At 62.5% G+C, this 15510-nt stretch overlaps 2 protein-coding genes across 2 annotated transcripts in view; one reads left to right on the plus strand and one right to left on the minus strand.

The window, feature by feature from the left end:
* Positions 1-3352: 3352 nt before the first annotated feature.
* The window catches only part of Srebf2 (sterol regulatory element binding transcription factor 2), a 68872-nt gene continuing 56714 nt past the window's right edge, over positions 3353-15510 (minus strand). Inside the window, exon 20 of the mRNA XM_048354580.1 lies at positions 3353-3389. The gene's annotated coding sequence lies outside the window, so the exon portion shown is untranslated. The remainder of the gene's footprint in view (positions 3390-15510) is intronic.
* On the plus strand, positions 9005-14260 carry Shisa8 (shisa family member 8). Its single transcript, XM_048354663.1, has 4 exons — positions 9005-9552; positions 12833-12966; positions 13476-13631; positions 13866-14260. Exons 1-4 carry the CDS (start codon positions 9005-9007, stop codon positions 14240-14242), a joined length of 1215 nt encoding a protein of 404 aa, XP_048210620.1. The 3' UTR covers positions 14243-14260.

Raw genomic sequence — 15510 nt, forward strand, 5'->3', positions numbered from 1 at the left:
TCGACGTGTTCAAGTTTAATCCCTGTCGTGATGGGCTCAAGATTTAAGAAATGGGACTTTGGGGGCGGGGGCGGTGATCACTAGAAGTAGAGACAGGGCTGAAGAAGAGCAGAAGAGACGCAGTGAACACACCTTGGCTCTTGCCAGCAGGAATGCTTACGTGTGGGCTCTTGAGCCAGACCACGGGAACTGTGAGCTCAATAAACCTCTTTTCTTTATAAAGTTGCCCAACCTCAGGCATTTTGTTATAGCAGTACAGAATGGACTAACAGATACTATGAGGAAGAGGTTTTTCTTTTACTTGGGGGAGACTTACTATGATGATAAGATTAATCTGAGAAAGAGACCAAGTGGGAGGATGCTTAATTTGTCACTGTTGTATTTCTTTAATACTTGTTCTCAGAGCTGCCCTGCTTTTAAAATGATGCAAATAGCAACCACCAGTGATCAGCTGACAGCTTCTCATTAGGATTCAGCATAAAATTATTTGTGATTTTTTTTTTTTCTTTTTTTGCCAGTCCTGGGGTTTGAACTCAGGGCCTGAGCACTGTCCCTGAGCTTCTTTTTGCTCAAGGCTAGCACTCTGCCACTTGAGCCACAGCGCCACTTCCGGCTTTTTCTATATATGTGGTGCTGAGGAATCGAACCCAGGGCATCATGCGTGCTAGGCAAGCACTCTACCACTGAGTCCCAGCCCTATTTGTAATTTTTAAGATTTTTAGAATTCTTTGAACAACCCAGTGCTTTATTCTTGCTAGGTAAGTGCCCTGTCAGTGGGCTCTGAGATTACTTTTTAGGGAAACACACACGCATACACACAGGAAAGAAAATATTGTGCTGGATTATTCTTCAGTATCGGTATTCCAAGGTCAAACCTAGGTCAACCTGACCCAATCACCCGGACCTGAGACTCCATTTCCACCTTGGAAGCAGCTACCCGAGCCAGAGGCTGAGCTTGACGGGAGATCTACATACAGCGGCACCGGCTGGGCTGCAAAACCCAGCCGTCCCAAACACCCTGGCAAGACTCCCCCTGGGGGGCCGCCGGGAGCCCAGCCACTTTGGGGGGCCCGGCCTCCTCAGCCATGCTGGGAACTACAGGAGGTGACTCCACAGGCAGGCCAGGCCTGTGGCTGGTGGTGTCCCGGGCACCGGGGCCCGCTGTGCCTCACCTTAGCTGCCTTCCTCCCTGCCGTCTGCCTCCTGCACAGGACTGAACCTCAGCTCCGCCTCGGATAGCTCCTCCCGACCCGGTCACTGCTTAGCCCCTTCTGGAGGGAGCGTCGGACTGGGAGCCAAAAGATGGGCTGGGCTGGGAAGGTGGCCTAGTGGTAGAGCGCTTGCCTCGCATGCATGAGGCCCTGAGTTCGATTCCTCAGTACCCCATACACAGAAAAAGCCGGAAGTGGTGCCCTGTGGCTCAAGTGCTAGAGCACTGGTCTTAAGCTGAAGAGCTCAGGGACAGGGCCCAGGCCCTGAGTTCAAGCCACAAGACTGGCCCCCCCCCCAAAAAAAAAAGATGGGATTCTATATACTAATTCCCCTCTCTAGGGCCTGGGCTGTGTTCCACCTGCTGCTCTCTGAGCTGCCCACTGAGGCAGGCACCAGTGTCATCTGGAGCCCCTAGAACCTGGCCATTCGTATCCACATCTCCGTCTGAACCCATCTCAGATCCCCCCAGGGAGTCTGGTGTCTAGGGGAGATCACATGGTCCCCCCACTCCATTCCTCGCTTGAGAGGAGTCTGTGCCATTGCCCCTCCCCCATCAGCTAGGGTCTTGACTCTGAAGGGGACGGGGCAAGTGGGGGGTCACCTCTCAGTCAACCCCGGGCTGCGGATCTCAGGTTCCTCTTCTGAAAACTGGGGAGTTGGATGCAAAGTATTCTCCCTGGTTTGTGACTCCACAAAGGAGAAGAGCTGGAAAGACCGTCAGAGGATTCTCAGCTGCCTCTCCATGTCATAGATGAGGAAAACAAACCCCAGAGAAGGAAACCACTTGGGAACATTGTCCTGGACAAAGGAGGGAAGAAACAGGACAGACCAGCGGTGGGATGGGCAAGAAGCCAGCACAGGGCTCCCCCCTAGGTGTTACTTCCTAAGTTTGCCCTTTGTAACAGCACATGGAAGGCGGGGGTGGGGGGGGGGGACTGGGCAGGTTTTGTGTCTGCTTGAAAATAAGCTTTATTAAAATTGAACCGAAGTGAGGACGAGCAAGCGCCTCTCCAGAGGAGGCTAGAGAGAGGTGGCCCATGTTCAGCGACACCGCCCTGCGGCGTGAGTGGCCCTGAACCCCGCTGCCCATCCCACGTGCTGAGTTTCTCATCTTCAGACATTTCCAAGTCGTCCGGGCCTTCCCCCTGAGCACCCCGTGAGCTTCAGGTTTTGCTGTTGGCGTGGAGGCACAGGAAGCCGCCCTCCGCGTCGATCTTTGGGTGTTTCCCAGCGGCCCCTGCTGGAGTTGATTTCCAGAAAGTCAGGGCCGGTTCACAGCCATGTGCACGGTCTCTGCAGCCCACTTTGCGAGGGGGAAAAGAGAGGCGCAGAGAGGTGGAGGGACCGCTCACTCCGTGACACAGACCACGATTAGCGCTGGGCTGGGCCACACCCGGCCTTTTGCCCTGTGTAGTGTCCCTGCCCAACGGGGTGTCACCTGCCGACTCCCTCCTTGAGGGTGTCTGCTCAGAGATTTTTGTCAAGTGGCCTTGTCTTGCAGTAAGAAGGATCCGAGATAGACTCTGGAAGGACGGGTGACTGAGGCGGGGATAGAGGAAGGCACCCTGTTCTCCTTAACCTGTTTCTGGCCAGGTCCCTAGGGGCCAGTAGGTGGGGGGGGGGGCACCTGAAGTCTCAGTTCCTCCTTTCACTTCCTGCCTGGTAGTCAAGGGCTGGGGGTTCGGGGCAGGGCGGGAGGCCCAGCTGGTGAGGCTCGGGAGGGAAGCGTTACCTCTTTCCTCCTCTGTCCACTGATACGAAAGGAAACGTGGCTCCCCAGCCCCCCCCAGTCCCCCCCCCCCGGCTGTCCTTTGAGATTAAAGGAAGGACCAAAGCTTGCACAGCTTAGGCCAAAGAATGCCCGTGGGGCGGGCGCTGAGACAGGGAGGTTACCATTGGACAGGGTCACTGCTTCCGGACGGGGGGTGGGGGTGGGGAGTCAGGAAGGACCTTGGACGACCTGGCCCTGTTCCCCAACTCGCCGCCCCCCCCCCCCCATCTCCAGGACTCTCAGGACGCCGAAGCTGAGCCCAGGGAAGGGGATGTTCCCGAGGGTCTGGGATCCACCGAGGTGATGAGGTGACATGGTGAGCACCAGCGAGCTGCTGGGTGGAGGAGGAGACCGGGCGATGGCCTAGGGGTGGGGGAGAGGAGGGGCGGGGCATGGGGGCGGGGCCAGAAGCAGCGTGGCTCTGTGTGTGTGTGTGTGTGTGTGTGTGTGTCTGTCTGTCTGTCTGTGCCTGTGTGCTGGTCCTGGGGTTTGTCCCCGAGCCACAGCTCCCCGTGGGCCGACGGCTCTTCCCTCCCGCCGACGGCTTTTCCCTCCCGCCCCGTGCTGAGGACGGAAGCCGGGGCGTCCAGCCCGCCGGCCCGGCCACGTCCCCAGCTCTATTTCTGGCTGTTGGACCGTGGGTCCACGCGGGATGGGCATCCTCCCGCACGCACAGCCCTGAATACATGCCGAGGCCAAGCCGGAGGGGGGCGGGAAGCCCCCCAGCAGCCCCGTGTGCTCAGCTGACCTGGGGGGGCGCCTCTGGGGAGGGGCGGCCCGGCGGCCTCGTGGAGAAGGGCCCTGTGTTTGGAACGGGGGGGGGGCAGTGACCCCACAGGGGTGTTTGGGTTTGTGCGAGGGAAGGCTGAGCCTCAGCTCCCAGCCTCCCCTCCCCGGAGACCTTAGGAGCCCCCCCCCGCCCCCTCCCTCCCTCCCTCCCTCCCTCCCTCCCTCCCACCTGCAGCTGGAGCCTGAGTCACTAGCTGCCTCTCAAGAGACAAAGGCAGCTGGGGGCCCTCCCTCCAGACCCCCTCCTGGTGCTGGCATTTGATCTAAGGGGAGTCCAGCACCCCCCTAATCAGCTGTTTGGGGAACCCTCCCTGTGGGGGGAGGGGAAAGAGGGAGTTTGGAATGAGACCCTCGGGCTGAGCGGCACTACTTTCTGCCAGGGGCTCCCGGGAGGCCGCAGGTGTCTGGGCATTGAATCGTCGGGGCCCCTTCGGCTCCCCCCCCCCCCCCCCCCGCCGCCCCGCAGCCCTGCCCGAGAGGTGCGCGCTGGCCATCTGGTGGGCGAGGAAGCGCACTCTGGGAGAGGTTCACAGCGTCCCCGTAGAGCCAAAATGGCAGCCAGGAGGAAGGATGAAGCTGGGCAGGGCGCTGCTGGGTCACCTGTAACCCTCCCCGCGCTCTCGGGAGGCTGAGCTCCGAAGATCACGGCGAGAAGCCAGCCTGGGCCGGAGAGCCCGGGAGACGCATCTCCAGCGAACACCTTCCCGCCCTCACGAAACATGAAAAAACAAAAGCCTAAGCAGAGCGGTGGCTCCAGCCTTGAGCAGATGTGCTAAGGGACAGCACTGGGGTCCTGAGATCAAGCCCCGGCGCCACCCAATCCGCAGGAGGCTGGGGAGGCGTTCCGGGGGGACAGGACGGCCACCCCAAGGCTAAGCGTCTCCTCCAGCGGCTGGGAGAGGGGAGGAAATGCTTCCAGGGTTCTCCCGCCGCTCTCCGAAGCAAGCCCCCCAAACCTTGCAGGTTCCAGCCCAGAGCCCGGCTCTTCCTGGCTGTGCGCCAGGCTGGCAAGCCGCGTCCCCTGCGTGGGCCTCGGGTATCTCTCTAGGAAGTCCTGAACGTCCCGGTTCCCCGCGGGGCAGTCCGCGCTGCACACTGGCCGCTGTCACCCAGAATGACCCAACACAGGCCCCACATGGGGCCCTCCCCCCACCCTTCACCCCGCTCCCAGGACCCGGACTAAGCAGAGGGGGAAGGCCACGGGCGTGCCAGCCCCCCCATACCCAGTGTCTCACTCCCATCCAGGAACAACCCAGACCCCCGCACACCCAAGCTGCCAGCGCTGGAGCCGGGGGCGGGGCGGGTGCCCTTCAGGCACAGAGACTCTGCTGGCTCCGCCACCCGCCCTGCGGGGCTCACTGCAGATGCCAGGGGTTATTTTAAGCCTGGATCAATGGACGATTTTTGGTGACACAGGCTTCGGAGGGGCTGGCAGAAGAGACAAGAGGCGAGTGGCTTGAAGCCTGGCTGCGGTCGGAGCCTCCAGACTCCGGGGCGAAGCCCACCCCTCAGCTAGGCGGTGCCACCGCTGGAGTCCCCGGCCAGTGCCCGCGGGGCGCCGGGCGGGCGGTGGGGCTGCTGGGGAGTCAGATCCAGGCCCCAGCCGGGCTGAACTCCACCGTCCGCCGCTTCTCTCCGCCTCCCTTGCTCCCTTTGCCCGGCGCGCGTCTGGAGAAGGCACTGACGGGCACCGACTGGGCCGTTGTGGGCACCTGTGGTTGCTGACTGACCACAGAATCGGTCTAAGAAGGGAAGGAAGTGGTGGAGGAGGAGGGAGCCGGGACATGAGTCCCTGAGAATCCCCCTCCTTCCTGGGGCAAATGGCAGTCCCTAGAGACATCTATTGGCAGGACTTGAGGGGACCGAGCAGGGATGGGTGCTGAGCAGATGGCCCCTGCCAGGACAGTGAGCAAGGAGGGTCCCAGGAGGGTCCTGTAGTGTCGCCCCCTTCACAGGTGCACACAATCCCAAGGGAGTAGAGGTAAGGCTCTTCCAACCTGGTGCCCAGGAACTGGGGAGGAGGAGAGGTCTGGGGACCCAGGGGGGGTGGGGGTGGCTGGTCAGGATGTCAGGAGCCTTTGTTACACAGATCCCATTTCAAGTACAACTCCTAAGGAAACAGAAATCAGAAAGCACAGCCACGGCTGGGCACCCAGGGCTCCCGCCCGCCCGCCCGCCCGCCCGGGATCCTAGCTGTCCAGGAGGCTGAGAGCTCAGGACCAAGATTCAAAGCCGGCCAGGGCAGGAAAGTCCTTCAGACTCTTAGCTACAATTAACCATCAAAAAACCGTAAGTGGAGCTGTGGCTCAAGTGGCAGAGCATAAGCCTTGATCAGAAAAGAACAAAGGGGCAGCATTTAGGCCCTGAATTCAAGACTCGGTATTTGCCAGAAAGAAAGAAAGAAGAAAGAAAGGAGGGAAGAAAGGAAGGAAGGAAGGAAGGAAGGAAGGAAGGAGGGAAGGAAGGAAGGAAGGAAGGAAGGAAGGAAGGAAAGAAAACCTGAAAGACAGCAAAAAGCAAGGTAAAAACCAGATATAAAACAGAAGTAGGGGCTGGGAATATGGCCTAGCGGTAGAGTGCTTGCCTCGTATACATGAAGTCTTGGGTTCGATTCCTCAGCACCACATACACAGGAAAAGCCAGAAGTAGCGCTGTGGCTCAAGTGGCAGAGGGCTAGCCTTGAGCAAAAAAAAGAAGCCAGGGACAGTGCTCAGGCCCTGAGCTCAAGCTCCATGACTGGCAACAAAACAAACAAAAAATCCGAAGACTAGGTGCTGGAGGCTCATGCATATAATCCTAGCTACTCAGGATGCTGAGCGCTGAGGATCCTAGTTTGAAGCCAGCCTAGTCAAGATCATCCATGAGACTTGTATGAAATTAATTACTAGAAAACCAGAAGTGGCACTGTAGTTCAAAGCTCAGGGACAGTGCTCAGACCCTGACTACACCACTCTCCCCAAACAAACAAAAACCCAGAAGCAAAAAGTTTTTTTTGTTTTTTGTTTTGCCAGTCCTGGGGCTTGAACTCAGGGCCTGAGCACTGTCCCTGGCTTCTTTCTGCTCAAGGCTAGCACTCTGCCACTTGAGCCACAGCGCCACTTCTGGCTTTTTCTGTGTATGTGGTGCTGAGGATTCGAACCCAGGGCTTCATGCATGGTAGGCGAGCCCTCTACCACTGAGCCACATTCCCAGCCGAAGAGTATGTCTTATTTTAATGTGATGGGGTAGAAATAATGCCACTTCCTTCCTTCGCTCATCTGCATTTTTCTGCTTCTAAAATTGCAAAAGAGAGAATCTTAGTGGGGGTGGGGTTGTGTGGTCTGCATGGAAGTGTGTGTGAGTGTGTGTGTGCACATGTGTGTGAGCGTGCACGTGAGGAGGAGGGGCGGGCTATCTTTAGCCAAGAAATGAGACATTCTGAGGTGGAAGACCCCCCTCCTTTCTGCCCTAACCCGCTAATACCTGAACATTAGCCTATCAGTCCTTCACCTCAGGCAGCTGAAGAACCTGATCCTCCTTAACATGTAAATCCTTCCTTTTTGCCCCACCCCCACCCCCGGCTTTCACAAGTTGATCCCAGGAACCAAGAAAGGGGAGGTGGAAAGAAGACCAGAAGGGGCTCTGGGACGCCCAGCTTCTCCGCGTTACAGACCAGAGGGGTTAGCCTCATTCCCTCATTCATTCTGGCTGAGCTGTGCTGGGGACGGCCACGTGCGATGACTCCTAGTCCTGGTCCTCCTGGTGTGCCGTCTGGGCGGTGAGAAGCGTCACCTGGACCCTACCTCCCGAAGGAATGGGTTGTGACTGGTCTCACTATGCTGCTGGGCTAGCTTTAAAATTGTAGGCCCAGGCCTGGTGCTGTGTCTCACGCCTGTCATCGTAGCTATTTAGGAGGCTGAGATCTGAGGACGGAGGTTTAAAGCCAGCCTGGACAGGAGAGTCCAGAAGACTCTTACTTATAAATTAACCAGCAAGAAAGCTGGAAGTAGCTGGGCACCAGTGGCTCACAATTGTAATCCTAGCTACTTCAGGAGATGGGGTTTAAAGCCAGCCCAGGCAGGAAAGTCTGTGAGACTCTCATTTTCAATGAACCACCAGAAAACTGGAGGTGCTCCTGTAGCTCAAAGTGGTAGAGCACTAGCCTTGAGCAAAAGAGCTCAGGGACAGTGCTCAGGCCCTGAGTTCAAGCCCCACGACAGACCAGAATATATATCTAGCATGTAGGTAGATGGACAGACAGACAGATGACAGATAGATAGATAGATAGATAGACATTGTAGGCCCAGCCCACTTACCCACCTCAGCTTTCCAAGTAGCTGGGTCTCTGCCCTAGGAGCAGACTCTGATAACATGAGAAACTGAGTCAGGGTTCTGCAGCACGCCACAAATGCCAAGTAAACTCAATCCAGTAACGGACGCTGAGGGCCAGAGCCGGCTCCCAACCTCCCCCCTGCCCTCGGAAACTCCGGGGGTCCTGCTCCAGGCGGGGGGGGGGGGGCTGTCACTGGGCTGTCCCCCGCAGGGCAGGGGGGGTGCTGGGGGGGGCTGTCACTGGGCTGCCCCCCGTGGCCGACTGGGTTCCCGCGTGAGGAGCCGGGAGCAGCCCGTCGCGGGCCCCGAGGTCCGAGGCGACCGTCCCCGGAGCTGGACGCGGCGCGCGCCGGGGCGCCGGGTTCGGGGCGGCCCGTGGGTCGCCCCTGCGGCGCCGGCCCGGGCGCCCCGCCCTCCCCTCGCGGCGGCCGCGCTCCTCCCCCCGGCTCCGCCGCGCTCCCGCCCTCCGCCCTCTCCCCTCGCTCGCTCGCTCGCTCCCCCGCCCGCCCGCCCGCCGGAGCCCGCGCCGAGCCCGCGCCCGAGCGGGAGCCGAGCCGGAGCCAGAGCGCGGGCAGCGCGGAGCGAGCGGGCAGCGGGGTCCGGCCGGCCGCCTCCCCGGCGCAGCCCCCCGCTAGGCCCGGGTGCCCGCACCTCGCCGGGCCGGCCGGGGAGGAGCCGCGCGGGGTCCCGGGGGGCGCGGCGCGCGCGGACTGGCGGGCGCGGGTCCGAGGTGAGCCCCGGACGGAGGAGGAGGACGCGCCCGCCGCGGGTGCAGCTCCTGGGCGCTGGGGGTCCCCCCCCCCGCCCCGCCCCGAGGAGGACGCCGCCGGCGGCCGGGGACCGCGGGCCGCACCGCCGCTGCGGGGGGAGCCGGGGCGCCGGGCCATGCGCGGGGCGCAGTAGCGGGCGGCGCCGGGGCCCATGGAGCGGGCCGGGGCGCGGGGACTGCGGGGCGGACGCCGCCCGCCCGGACTCGGGCTCGGGCTCGGGCTGGCGCTGCTGCTGCTGCTGCTGGCCGGGCTGCCGTCGGGCCGCGCGGGGGCCCCCGAGGCTCCGGAGGCGGCGGGCACGGCGGGCACGGCGGGCCCGGCGGCCCCGGCGGCGGGCGGCGATCGCTGCCGCGGCTACTACGACGTGATGGGCCAGTGGGACCCGCCCTTCAACTGCAGCTCGGGCGCCTACAGCTTCTGCTGCGGCACGTGCGGCTACCGCTTCTGCTGCCACGACGGCCCGCGGCGCCTCGACCAGAGCCGCTGCTCCAACTACGACACGCCCGCCTGGGTGCAGACCGGCCGGCCGCCCGCGCGCGCCCGCGACCCCGCGGCGCCCCGGGACCCGGGCCGCGAGCGCAGCCACACGGCCGTCTACGCCGTGTGCGGCGTCGCCGCGCTGCTCGTGCTGGGCGGCATCGCCGCGCGCCTGGGCCTGGAGAGGGCGCACAGCCCGCGCGCGCGGCGCACCGTCACCAGGTGAGCGCCCGGCGGCCTCCGCCCCCCCCCCCGCGCCCTCCCCACCCCCCCCCACCCCCGCCCCCCGCCCCACGGAGGCAGACACCCGACACCGCGCCGCCTCCCCTTGACCTTCCGGCCTGCGCCGCCGGGCGCTGGGCCACCCGCCCCGGGCTCCGGCCTCTCTCCACACGGGGCGCAAGGTCGGTGCCCCACGGAGGCCCGGGTCTCGGCTTTCTCCACTCCTGCTTCTCGTTTTCCCTCCTCCCCGCTGCTTCCCGCCGCCTCCCTCCCCCGCTGTGACTCAGCCCTGACCTTCCTCCCCTGGGGTTTCCGAAGCCTTCCCATGCCCCCCCCCCCCCCCCGCCCCAGGCGAAGGTGAAGGTCGGGGCGTCTCTGCGAGGGAAGGGGAGCGGGCTGTGGAGGGCACCGATCTGGTGTGAGCATCCCGCCGGGTGCTAGCTGGGTTCTGAGCGGGCTGCGGTGGGATCCACAGGACCCGAGCTTCCTTCCCTAGCTGGGAGGGAACACGGGATGGCGCATCTGTATCCTGATTCTGGAATGTTCATTACCCACATGAACACCCCTCCCTCCCCCAGCACCCTCCATGGCCCACCAGGGACATCCACCCACGGCCCGGCCCCTTTGGGCTCGTGAACTGCCGGGGTTGGCCATACTCAGGCTGGACATGCAACAGGCTGGCATGTAGCCGTGGCAGTAGTGGACCAAATGGGCGTCGCTCCTCCCGCGGGCCCTAGGGGTGGGGGCCTGAGGGCTTTCTTGCTTAAAAAAGATCATGAAATCAGCCCGGTGCCAGGCCCACGCCTGTAATCACAGCTACTCAGGAGGCTGAGATCCGAGGATCAAGGTTCAAAGCCAGCCTGGGCAGACAAATCTAAGAGACTCTTACCTCCAATTAAGCCACAAAGAAAAGCTGGGTGTGGAGATGTGGACCAAGAGGTAGCGTGCCAGCCTTGAGTCAAAAAGATAATGGAAAGCCTGGGGTTCCGTGGTTGATTGAGCCTCAGTATTGGCATGTAGACACGCATGTGTGCAGGCACACGTACGTGCTCATGCACACATTCACGTGTGTACACATGCATGTGTGTACGCACACACGACTCAGCTCACCCTTCCCAAGCAGCCGGAGAGCAGAGCAGGGGCTGAGAGCCTAGTCTCCATCCTGCCCGTCTGTCCTATTTCTGCCAGTGGAGTCTAGCTGGGGTCCTTGATCCTACAGGGACCGATGCTCTGCCCCCCAGCTTTTGTGGGGAGAGGGGTGGTGGGGTGTTCTACCTGCCATGTTCACCTGGCTATGTGCCTATAACACCTTTTTCCCCCCCTGTCAATCATGGGGCTTGAACTCAAGGCCTGGGCGCTGTCCCTGAGCTCTTTTGCTCAAGGCTAGCGTCCTACCACTTTGAGACACAGCGCTACTTCTGGTTTTCTGGTGGCTCATTAGAGATAAGAGTCTCACAGACTTTCCTGCCTGGGTTGGTTTTGAACTGTGGTCCTCGGATCTCAGCCTCCTGAGTGGTTAGGATGGCAGGTGTGAGCCACGGGTGCCTGGCTTCTATAACCCCTATTCTGATTCTCCTCTTTGGGGAAATCTGGAACAGGACTTGGGCTCATGGTTGAGTGGGGGGGGAGGAGGGGGTTGTTCCAAACTCCAGCCCAAATCTCATGCAGAAAAGAATTCTCTGAAGAGGGATGGAAGGGACTGGAGGAAGCTTGTGGCCAGGCCCCGAAAGCATGGCGATCTCCATAGTTCAGCAGAGCGGGCTGAGGGTCGCTGGCTCAGATGACACCACAGGAGCGAGCCACTAGCAGACAGGGGAAGTAGGAAGGTCATCCCGGGCAGGGCACAGCCGTTGTCAGACCCTGCCACTCGACAGCGAACCCTTGGCCACCCCCAGTGTCCTTTAGGACACCTCCTCATGAATCATGCCTAGTCCCAGCCCCAGAAAGAGGGGCAGGCCAAGTGGAGAAAATCATGGGTTCTGGGTGCTGCAGGCAGCTGGGCTGAAGGCTGGGTTGGCTGTCTGTGGGGAAGGCTTGTCAGACACTGTCACAGCTGGGTGGGGGCTGGGTGTGCTGGGTACCCAGGGAGGTGGCTGTCCAAGGTCACCCAGCCTTGGGTGCTGCTGGGCTGCCACAGGGACAGCTCCCCGCTTCTCTGCTTTCCGTCCTTCCTTGTCTTCTTCCTGCCTGGGCCGGCAGCAAGGCCCAGCAGAAGCCCCTGCTGCAGGTGGGCAGGCCGCAAGACCCCAGGAGAAAAGGACATTGCGGGCAGAGGAGGCTATACCTGGGGACTGGGGGGGGGGGGGTCTTAGAGAAGAGCCCTGGGAAAATTAGGTGGCTCTGGTCACAGTGACTACATTTGCAGACCCGCTTCAGCAAGATGGTTGCCATCTTGAGGTTGACAGGGTTTGTGTCACGTAAGATCTCCCAGAGAGGTTGAAAGAACTGGCCAGGGCACACAATGACCCTGCTAACTAGAGCTGGTCTTTTCTGCTTCTTTGTTTTTCTTTTGGTGCTAGTCCTGGGGCTTGAACTCAGAGCTTGAGCATTGTCCCTGAGCTGCTTTGTTCAGGGCTACTGCTCTATCACTTGATCCAGAGCTAGACTTCAGCTTTAATAAAAAAAAAAAAAATTAAGCCAGGTGCCAGTGGCTCACACCTGGAATCCTAGCTACTCAGGGAGCTGAGATCTGGGGATTGTGGTTTGAAGCCTGCCCAGGCAGGAAAGTCTGTGAGACTCTTTATCTCCAATAAAGTACTCAGAAAAATCCAGAAGTGGTGCTGTAGGTAAAATGGTAAAGCACTAGCCTTGAGCAAAGAGAGGCCGAGCAACAGTGCCCAGGCCCTGAGTTCAAGCCCTGGGACCAGCAAAAAAGAAAAAAAAATTAGTATATAAAGGTTGTGTACAGAGGGGTTACAGTTACGGAAGTCAGGTAAAGAATACATTTATTTTGGACAATGTCACTCACCCCTTCCCAGCTCTCTCCCAGTTTCCCCCTCCCATTCCTGCCTCCAAGTTGTACAGTTCCTTGTCCGCATTGTGTCTAGCGAGTATCACTGCTGCATTTGTTCACCCTTTGTCCCTTCGTTTCCGTGCCCCATCCCACCCCCTAGCTCTTTGCTGGTTAATCGGAGATGAGAGCCTTACAGACGAACCTGCTCAGGCTGGCTTTGAACTGCATTCCACCCATCTCAGCCTCCTGAGAAACTAGGCTGACAGGCAGGCCCGAGCCCTAGGGATGACGGGGAGGCAGGAGACTGAGGGTTCTCTCTCCATGCAGGACGCTGACAGAACTTCTGAAGCAGCCAGGCCCCCAGGAACCACTGCCTCCTCCACTGGGCCCGCCCTTAGGTAGCTGTGTCCAGGTCCAAATGGGTGATGGCCTACCTCGGGGGTCCCCCCACAACAGCACAGGTGAGTGGGCGGGAGGCGGGCATCCGCCCCCCCCCCCCCCCAGCAGAGCCGAGCGAGGGCAGCGGGTAGAAGGAGGTGTTAGAGGCGCAGGCTTGGTTGGGGAGGGGAGGCTTTGAGCCTGTCTCCCCAAGTATGTGCCTGGGGGCAGGGCCGGCTGGGCGTCGCCCTGATGGAGAGGGGGTTTCGGGGTCTCTAGGATTTGCCGGCCAGGCTCTGTCAGGCTCTGTCGGGCTCGGTGCCCTGCAGCCTGGTCCCCCGCCCCCCCCCTCCGCGTCCCCCCCCCCCCCCCAGTACTCTGCCCGGCGCGGGCCTAACAGGCCGGGCGGCCACACACTGGGCAGGGCTGGCTGCCCTTGTTTTCTGGGCCAGGTCCTGGATGTGGTGGGGGAGGACGGCCTCACCTGGAGAGCATCCCCTAAGTTCCCGCCGAGCCGGGGCCGCAGGTGGGGTGCGGTGGGGGGGGTGGGGGGTCAGCCTGCTTCTCCTGATCTCCCCTTCGCCCCCTCTAGACAAGAAACGCCTCAGCAGTGCTCCTCTGGGGCCGGCCGCCCCGGGCCCCCCGCGCGGGCCGCGGCTGCCGGGCGGCGGCGGCGGCGGCAGCTTGACCTTGCAGCCCGACTACGCCAAGCTCGCCGCCCTCAAGGCCGCGGCGCTCAAGGCCGCAGGTGAGTGAGTGGCCGCGGCGGGCGGGCGGGCGGGCGCGCGACCCCGGCTCCCCCGCGGCCCCGCCGAGCCGAGGGTCTGGGGGCGGGGCCCCGCGGTTCCCACGCTCGGCGCAGCCAATCCGCGCCCAGGTGCCCGCCCTGCAGCCAATGGGCTCCCGGCCCCGGCTGGGACCCCGGGCGCCGGCGGGAGTCCGGGCCGCCCCGCGCGCGCCTTGACCGGCCCTGTCCCCGCAGAGGCCGCCCCGCAGGACTACTACTCGCGCTTCCCCGCCGCCGCCGCCGCCGAGCTGGCCCCGCGGACGCTCCCGGCGCGGGCCCCGCGCGCGGCTCCGGAGGACTTGCCCGCCCTGCTGGACGCCTGCCCCTGGGCCCCGCCGAGCTACGCGCCCCCCGCCCCGGCGGGCCCCTACGCCGCCTGGACCGCCGGCCGGCCCGCCCGATGCGTGCCCCGCGGCCACTTGGCCCCGGCCTCCCCGGCGCCCCGGCGGCCCGGCCCCGCGCCCCGCCGCCAGGTGAGCGCGGAGAAGCTCCCCGAGGCGTTCGGCTACGGCAGCGCGGGCCGCGGGCCTCGCCACCTGAGCACCAACAGCAAGACCGAGGTCACCGTGTGAGGCAGGGCCGGCACCGAACGCGGGCGGCCACGGCCGGGTGGACCCGTGGGAAGGGCCGGGGCTGCAGCCTTGGGCTGGCAGCCACGGGGCTCCGCGTGTAAATAAACCCTCTACGGTGGCTCCTGCCCGAGGCCTTGATGGCGGCACCGGTCATGGACGAGACAGACGGCAGTGCAGGCCGAGGGCACCGCGTGGGCAAGGGCAGAGGAGACCAGGGAGAGGTGGTGGGGAGGGAGGCCAGGGCGGAACGCCAAGCCTAATGCTTCCCCGGGGAAGCCACAGAGGGGCACAGCCAGGCCCCGGCCACCCTGAGGTGCGGGCACCTGGGGAGAGAGGACTGTCGGGCCGTGTGCTGCTTGTGTCCTGGACCAGGGGCCAGCTGGCTCTACGCTCTACAGCTTGAGTTGGCTGAGCCTGTTGGATCCTTGCTGACAGCCTGGCCCTGGGCCGGCCCCTGGCCTGCAGGCTGCTTGGCCCCACTGGCCCTGAGCCACCCCCCTAATGCGTGTGGGCCATGCGGACATCTGGTGCTCGGGATAGAGGCTCTGCTCCCGGTAAGAACCATGGAGATGCTGGGGGAGCCAGGCAGACCCCTCCCTTAGGGCAGTCACCCCGCGCATGCCCCGGCCCTGCCTGTCCCTGCCTGCCAGGAGGGCTCCCGATACCTGGCTGAGGCCCAGGACATTGCCAGCAGCCAGTGTGTCTTTCCAAGTTCCTCAGTTCCAGGTACTGGCTGGCCTGTTTGTGTAGGGGAGGGGAGGAAGGGGGAGGGGACTGAGCTTCAGCCAGTTCCTGCGCGGATTGGAGCCAAGTCACCTGGTTGGGTGTTTTCCTGAGATGGGGCACAATTACCATTTGTTGGGTCTGCAGTCCTCACTAGAGCTCCTGTGCCTTTAGATATGGAAACTGGTCGTGGGTCCCAAGTAACTTGCGGGGAGTTACTCAGCTGACTCCCAGGTGGGGTGTCTCCTGCATTGTGGGCGCCCCAGGAGCTGGGACGTGTGTGGGCAGGAAGAGCCTGCTCCCAGAGTAGGGGCAGCCTTGCTCTCCTTTGGCTGGCTGGGTGGCTCTGAGGCCCCGACCCACCCGGCACGGTCTGTCATCCCCCGAGGGCAGGCCATCCTCAGCTGTTGGAAAAACCAGGACCCAGGAGCCCATGGCCCTGAAAAAGCCAGGCCTCTCCATGGCTTGTGGGAAAGTGTCCCCCCCCCCCCCCCCGGCAGGCTGTCCCCCAGCTGTTCAGAACCGTGGGAAGAGTAGGTACTGAG

Source organism: Perognathus longimembris, chromosome 1 (assembly GCF_023159225.1).
Source record: "Perognathus longimembris pacificus isolate PPM17 chromosome 1, ASM2315922v1, whole genome shotgun sequence".
Classification (NCBI taxonomy): domain Eukaryota; kingdom Metazoa; phylum Chordata; class Mammalia; order Rodentia; family Heteromyidae; genus Perognathus; species Perognathus longimembris.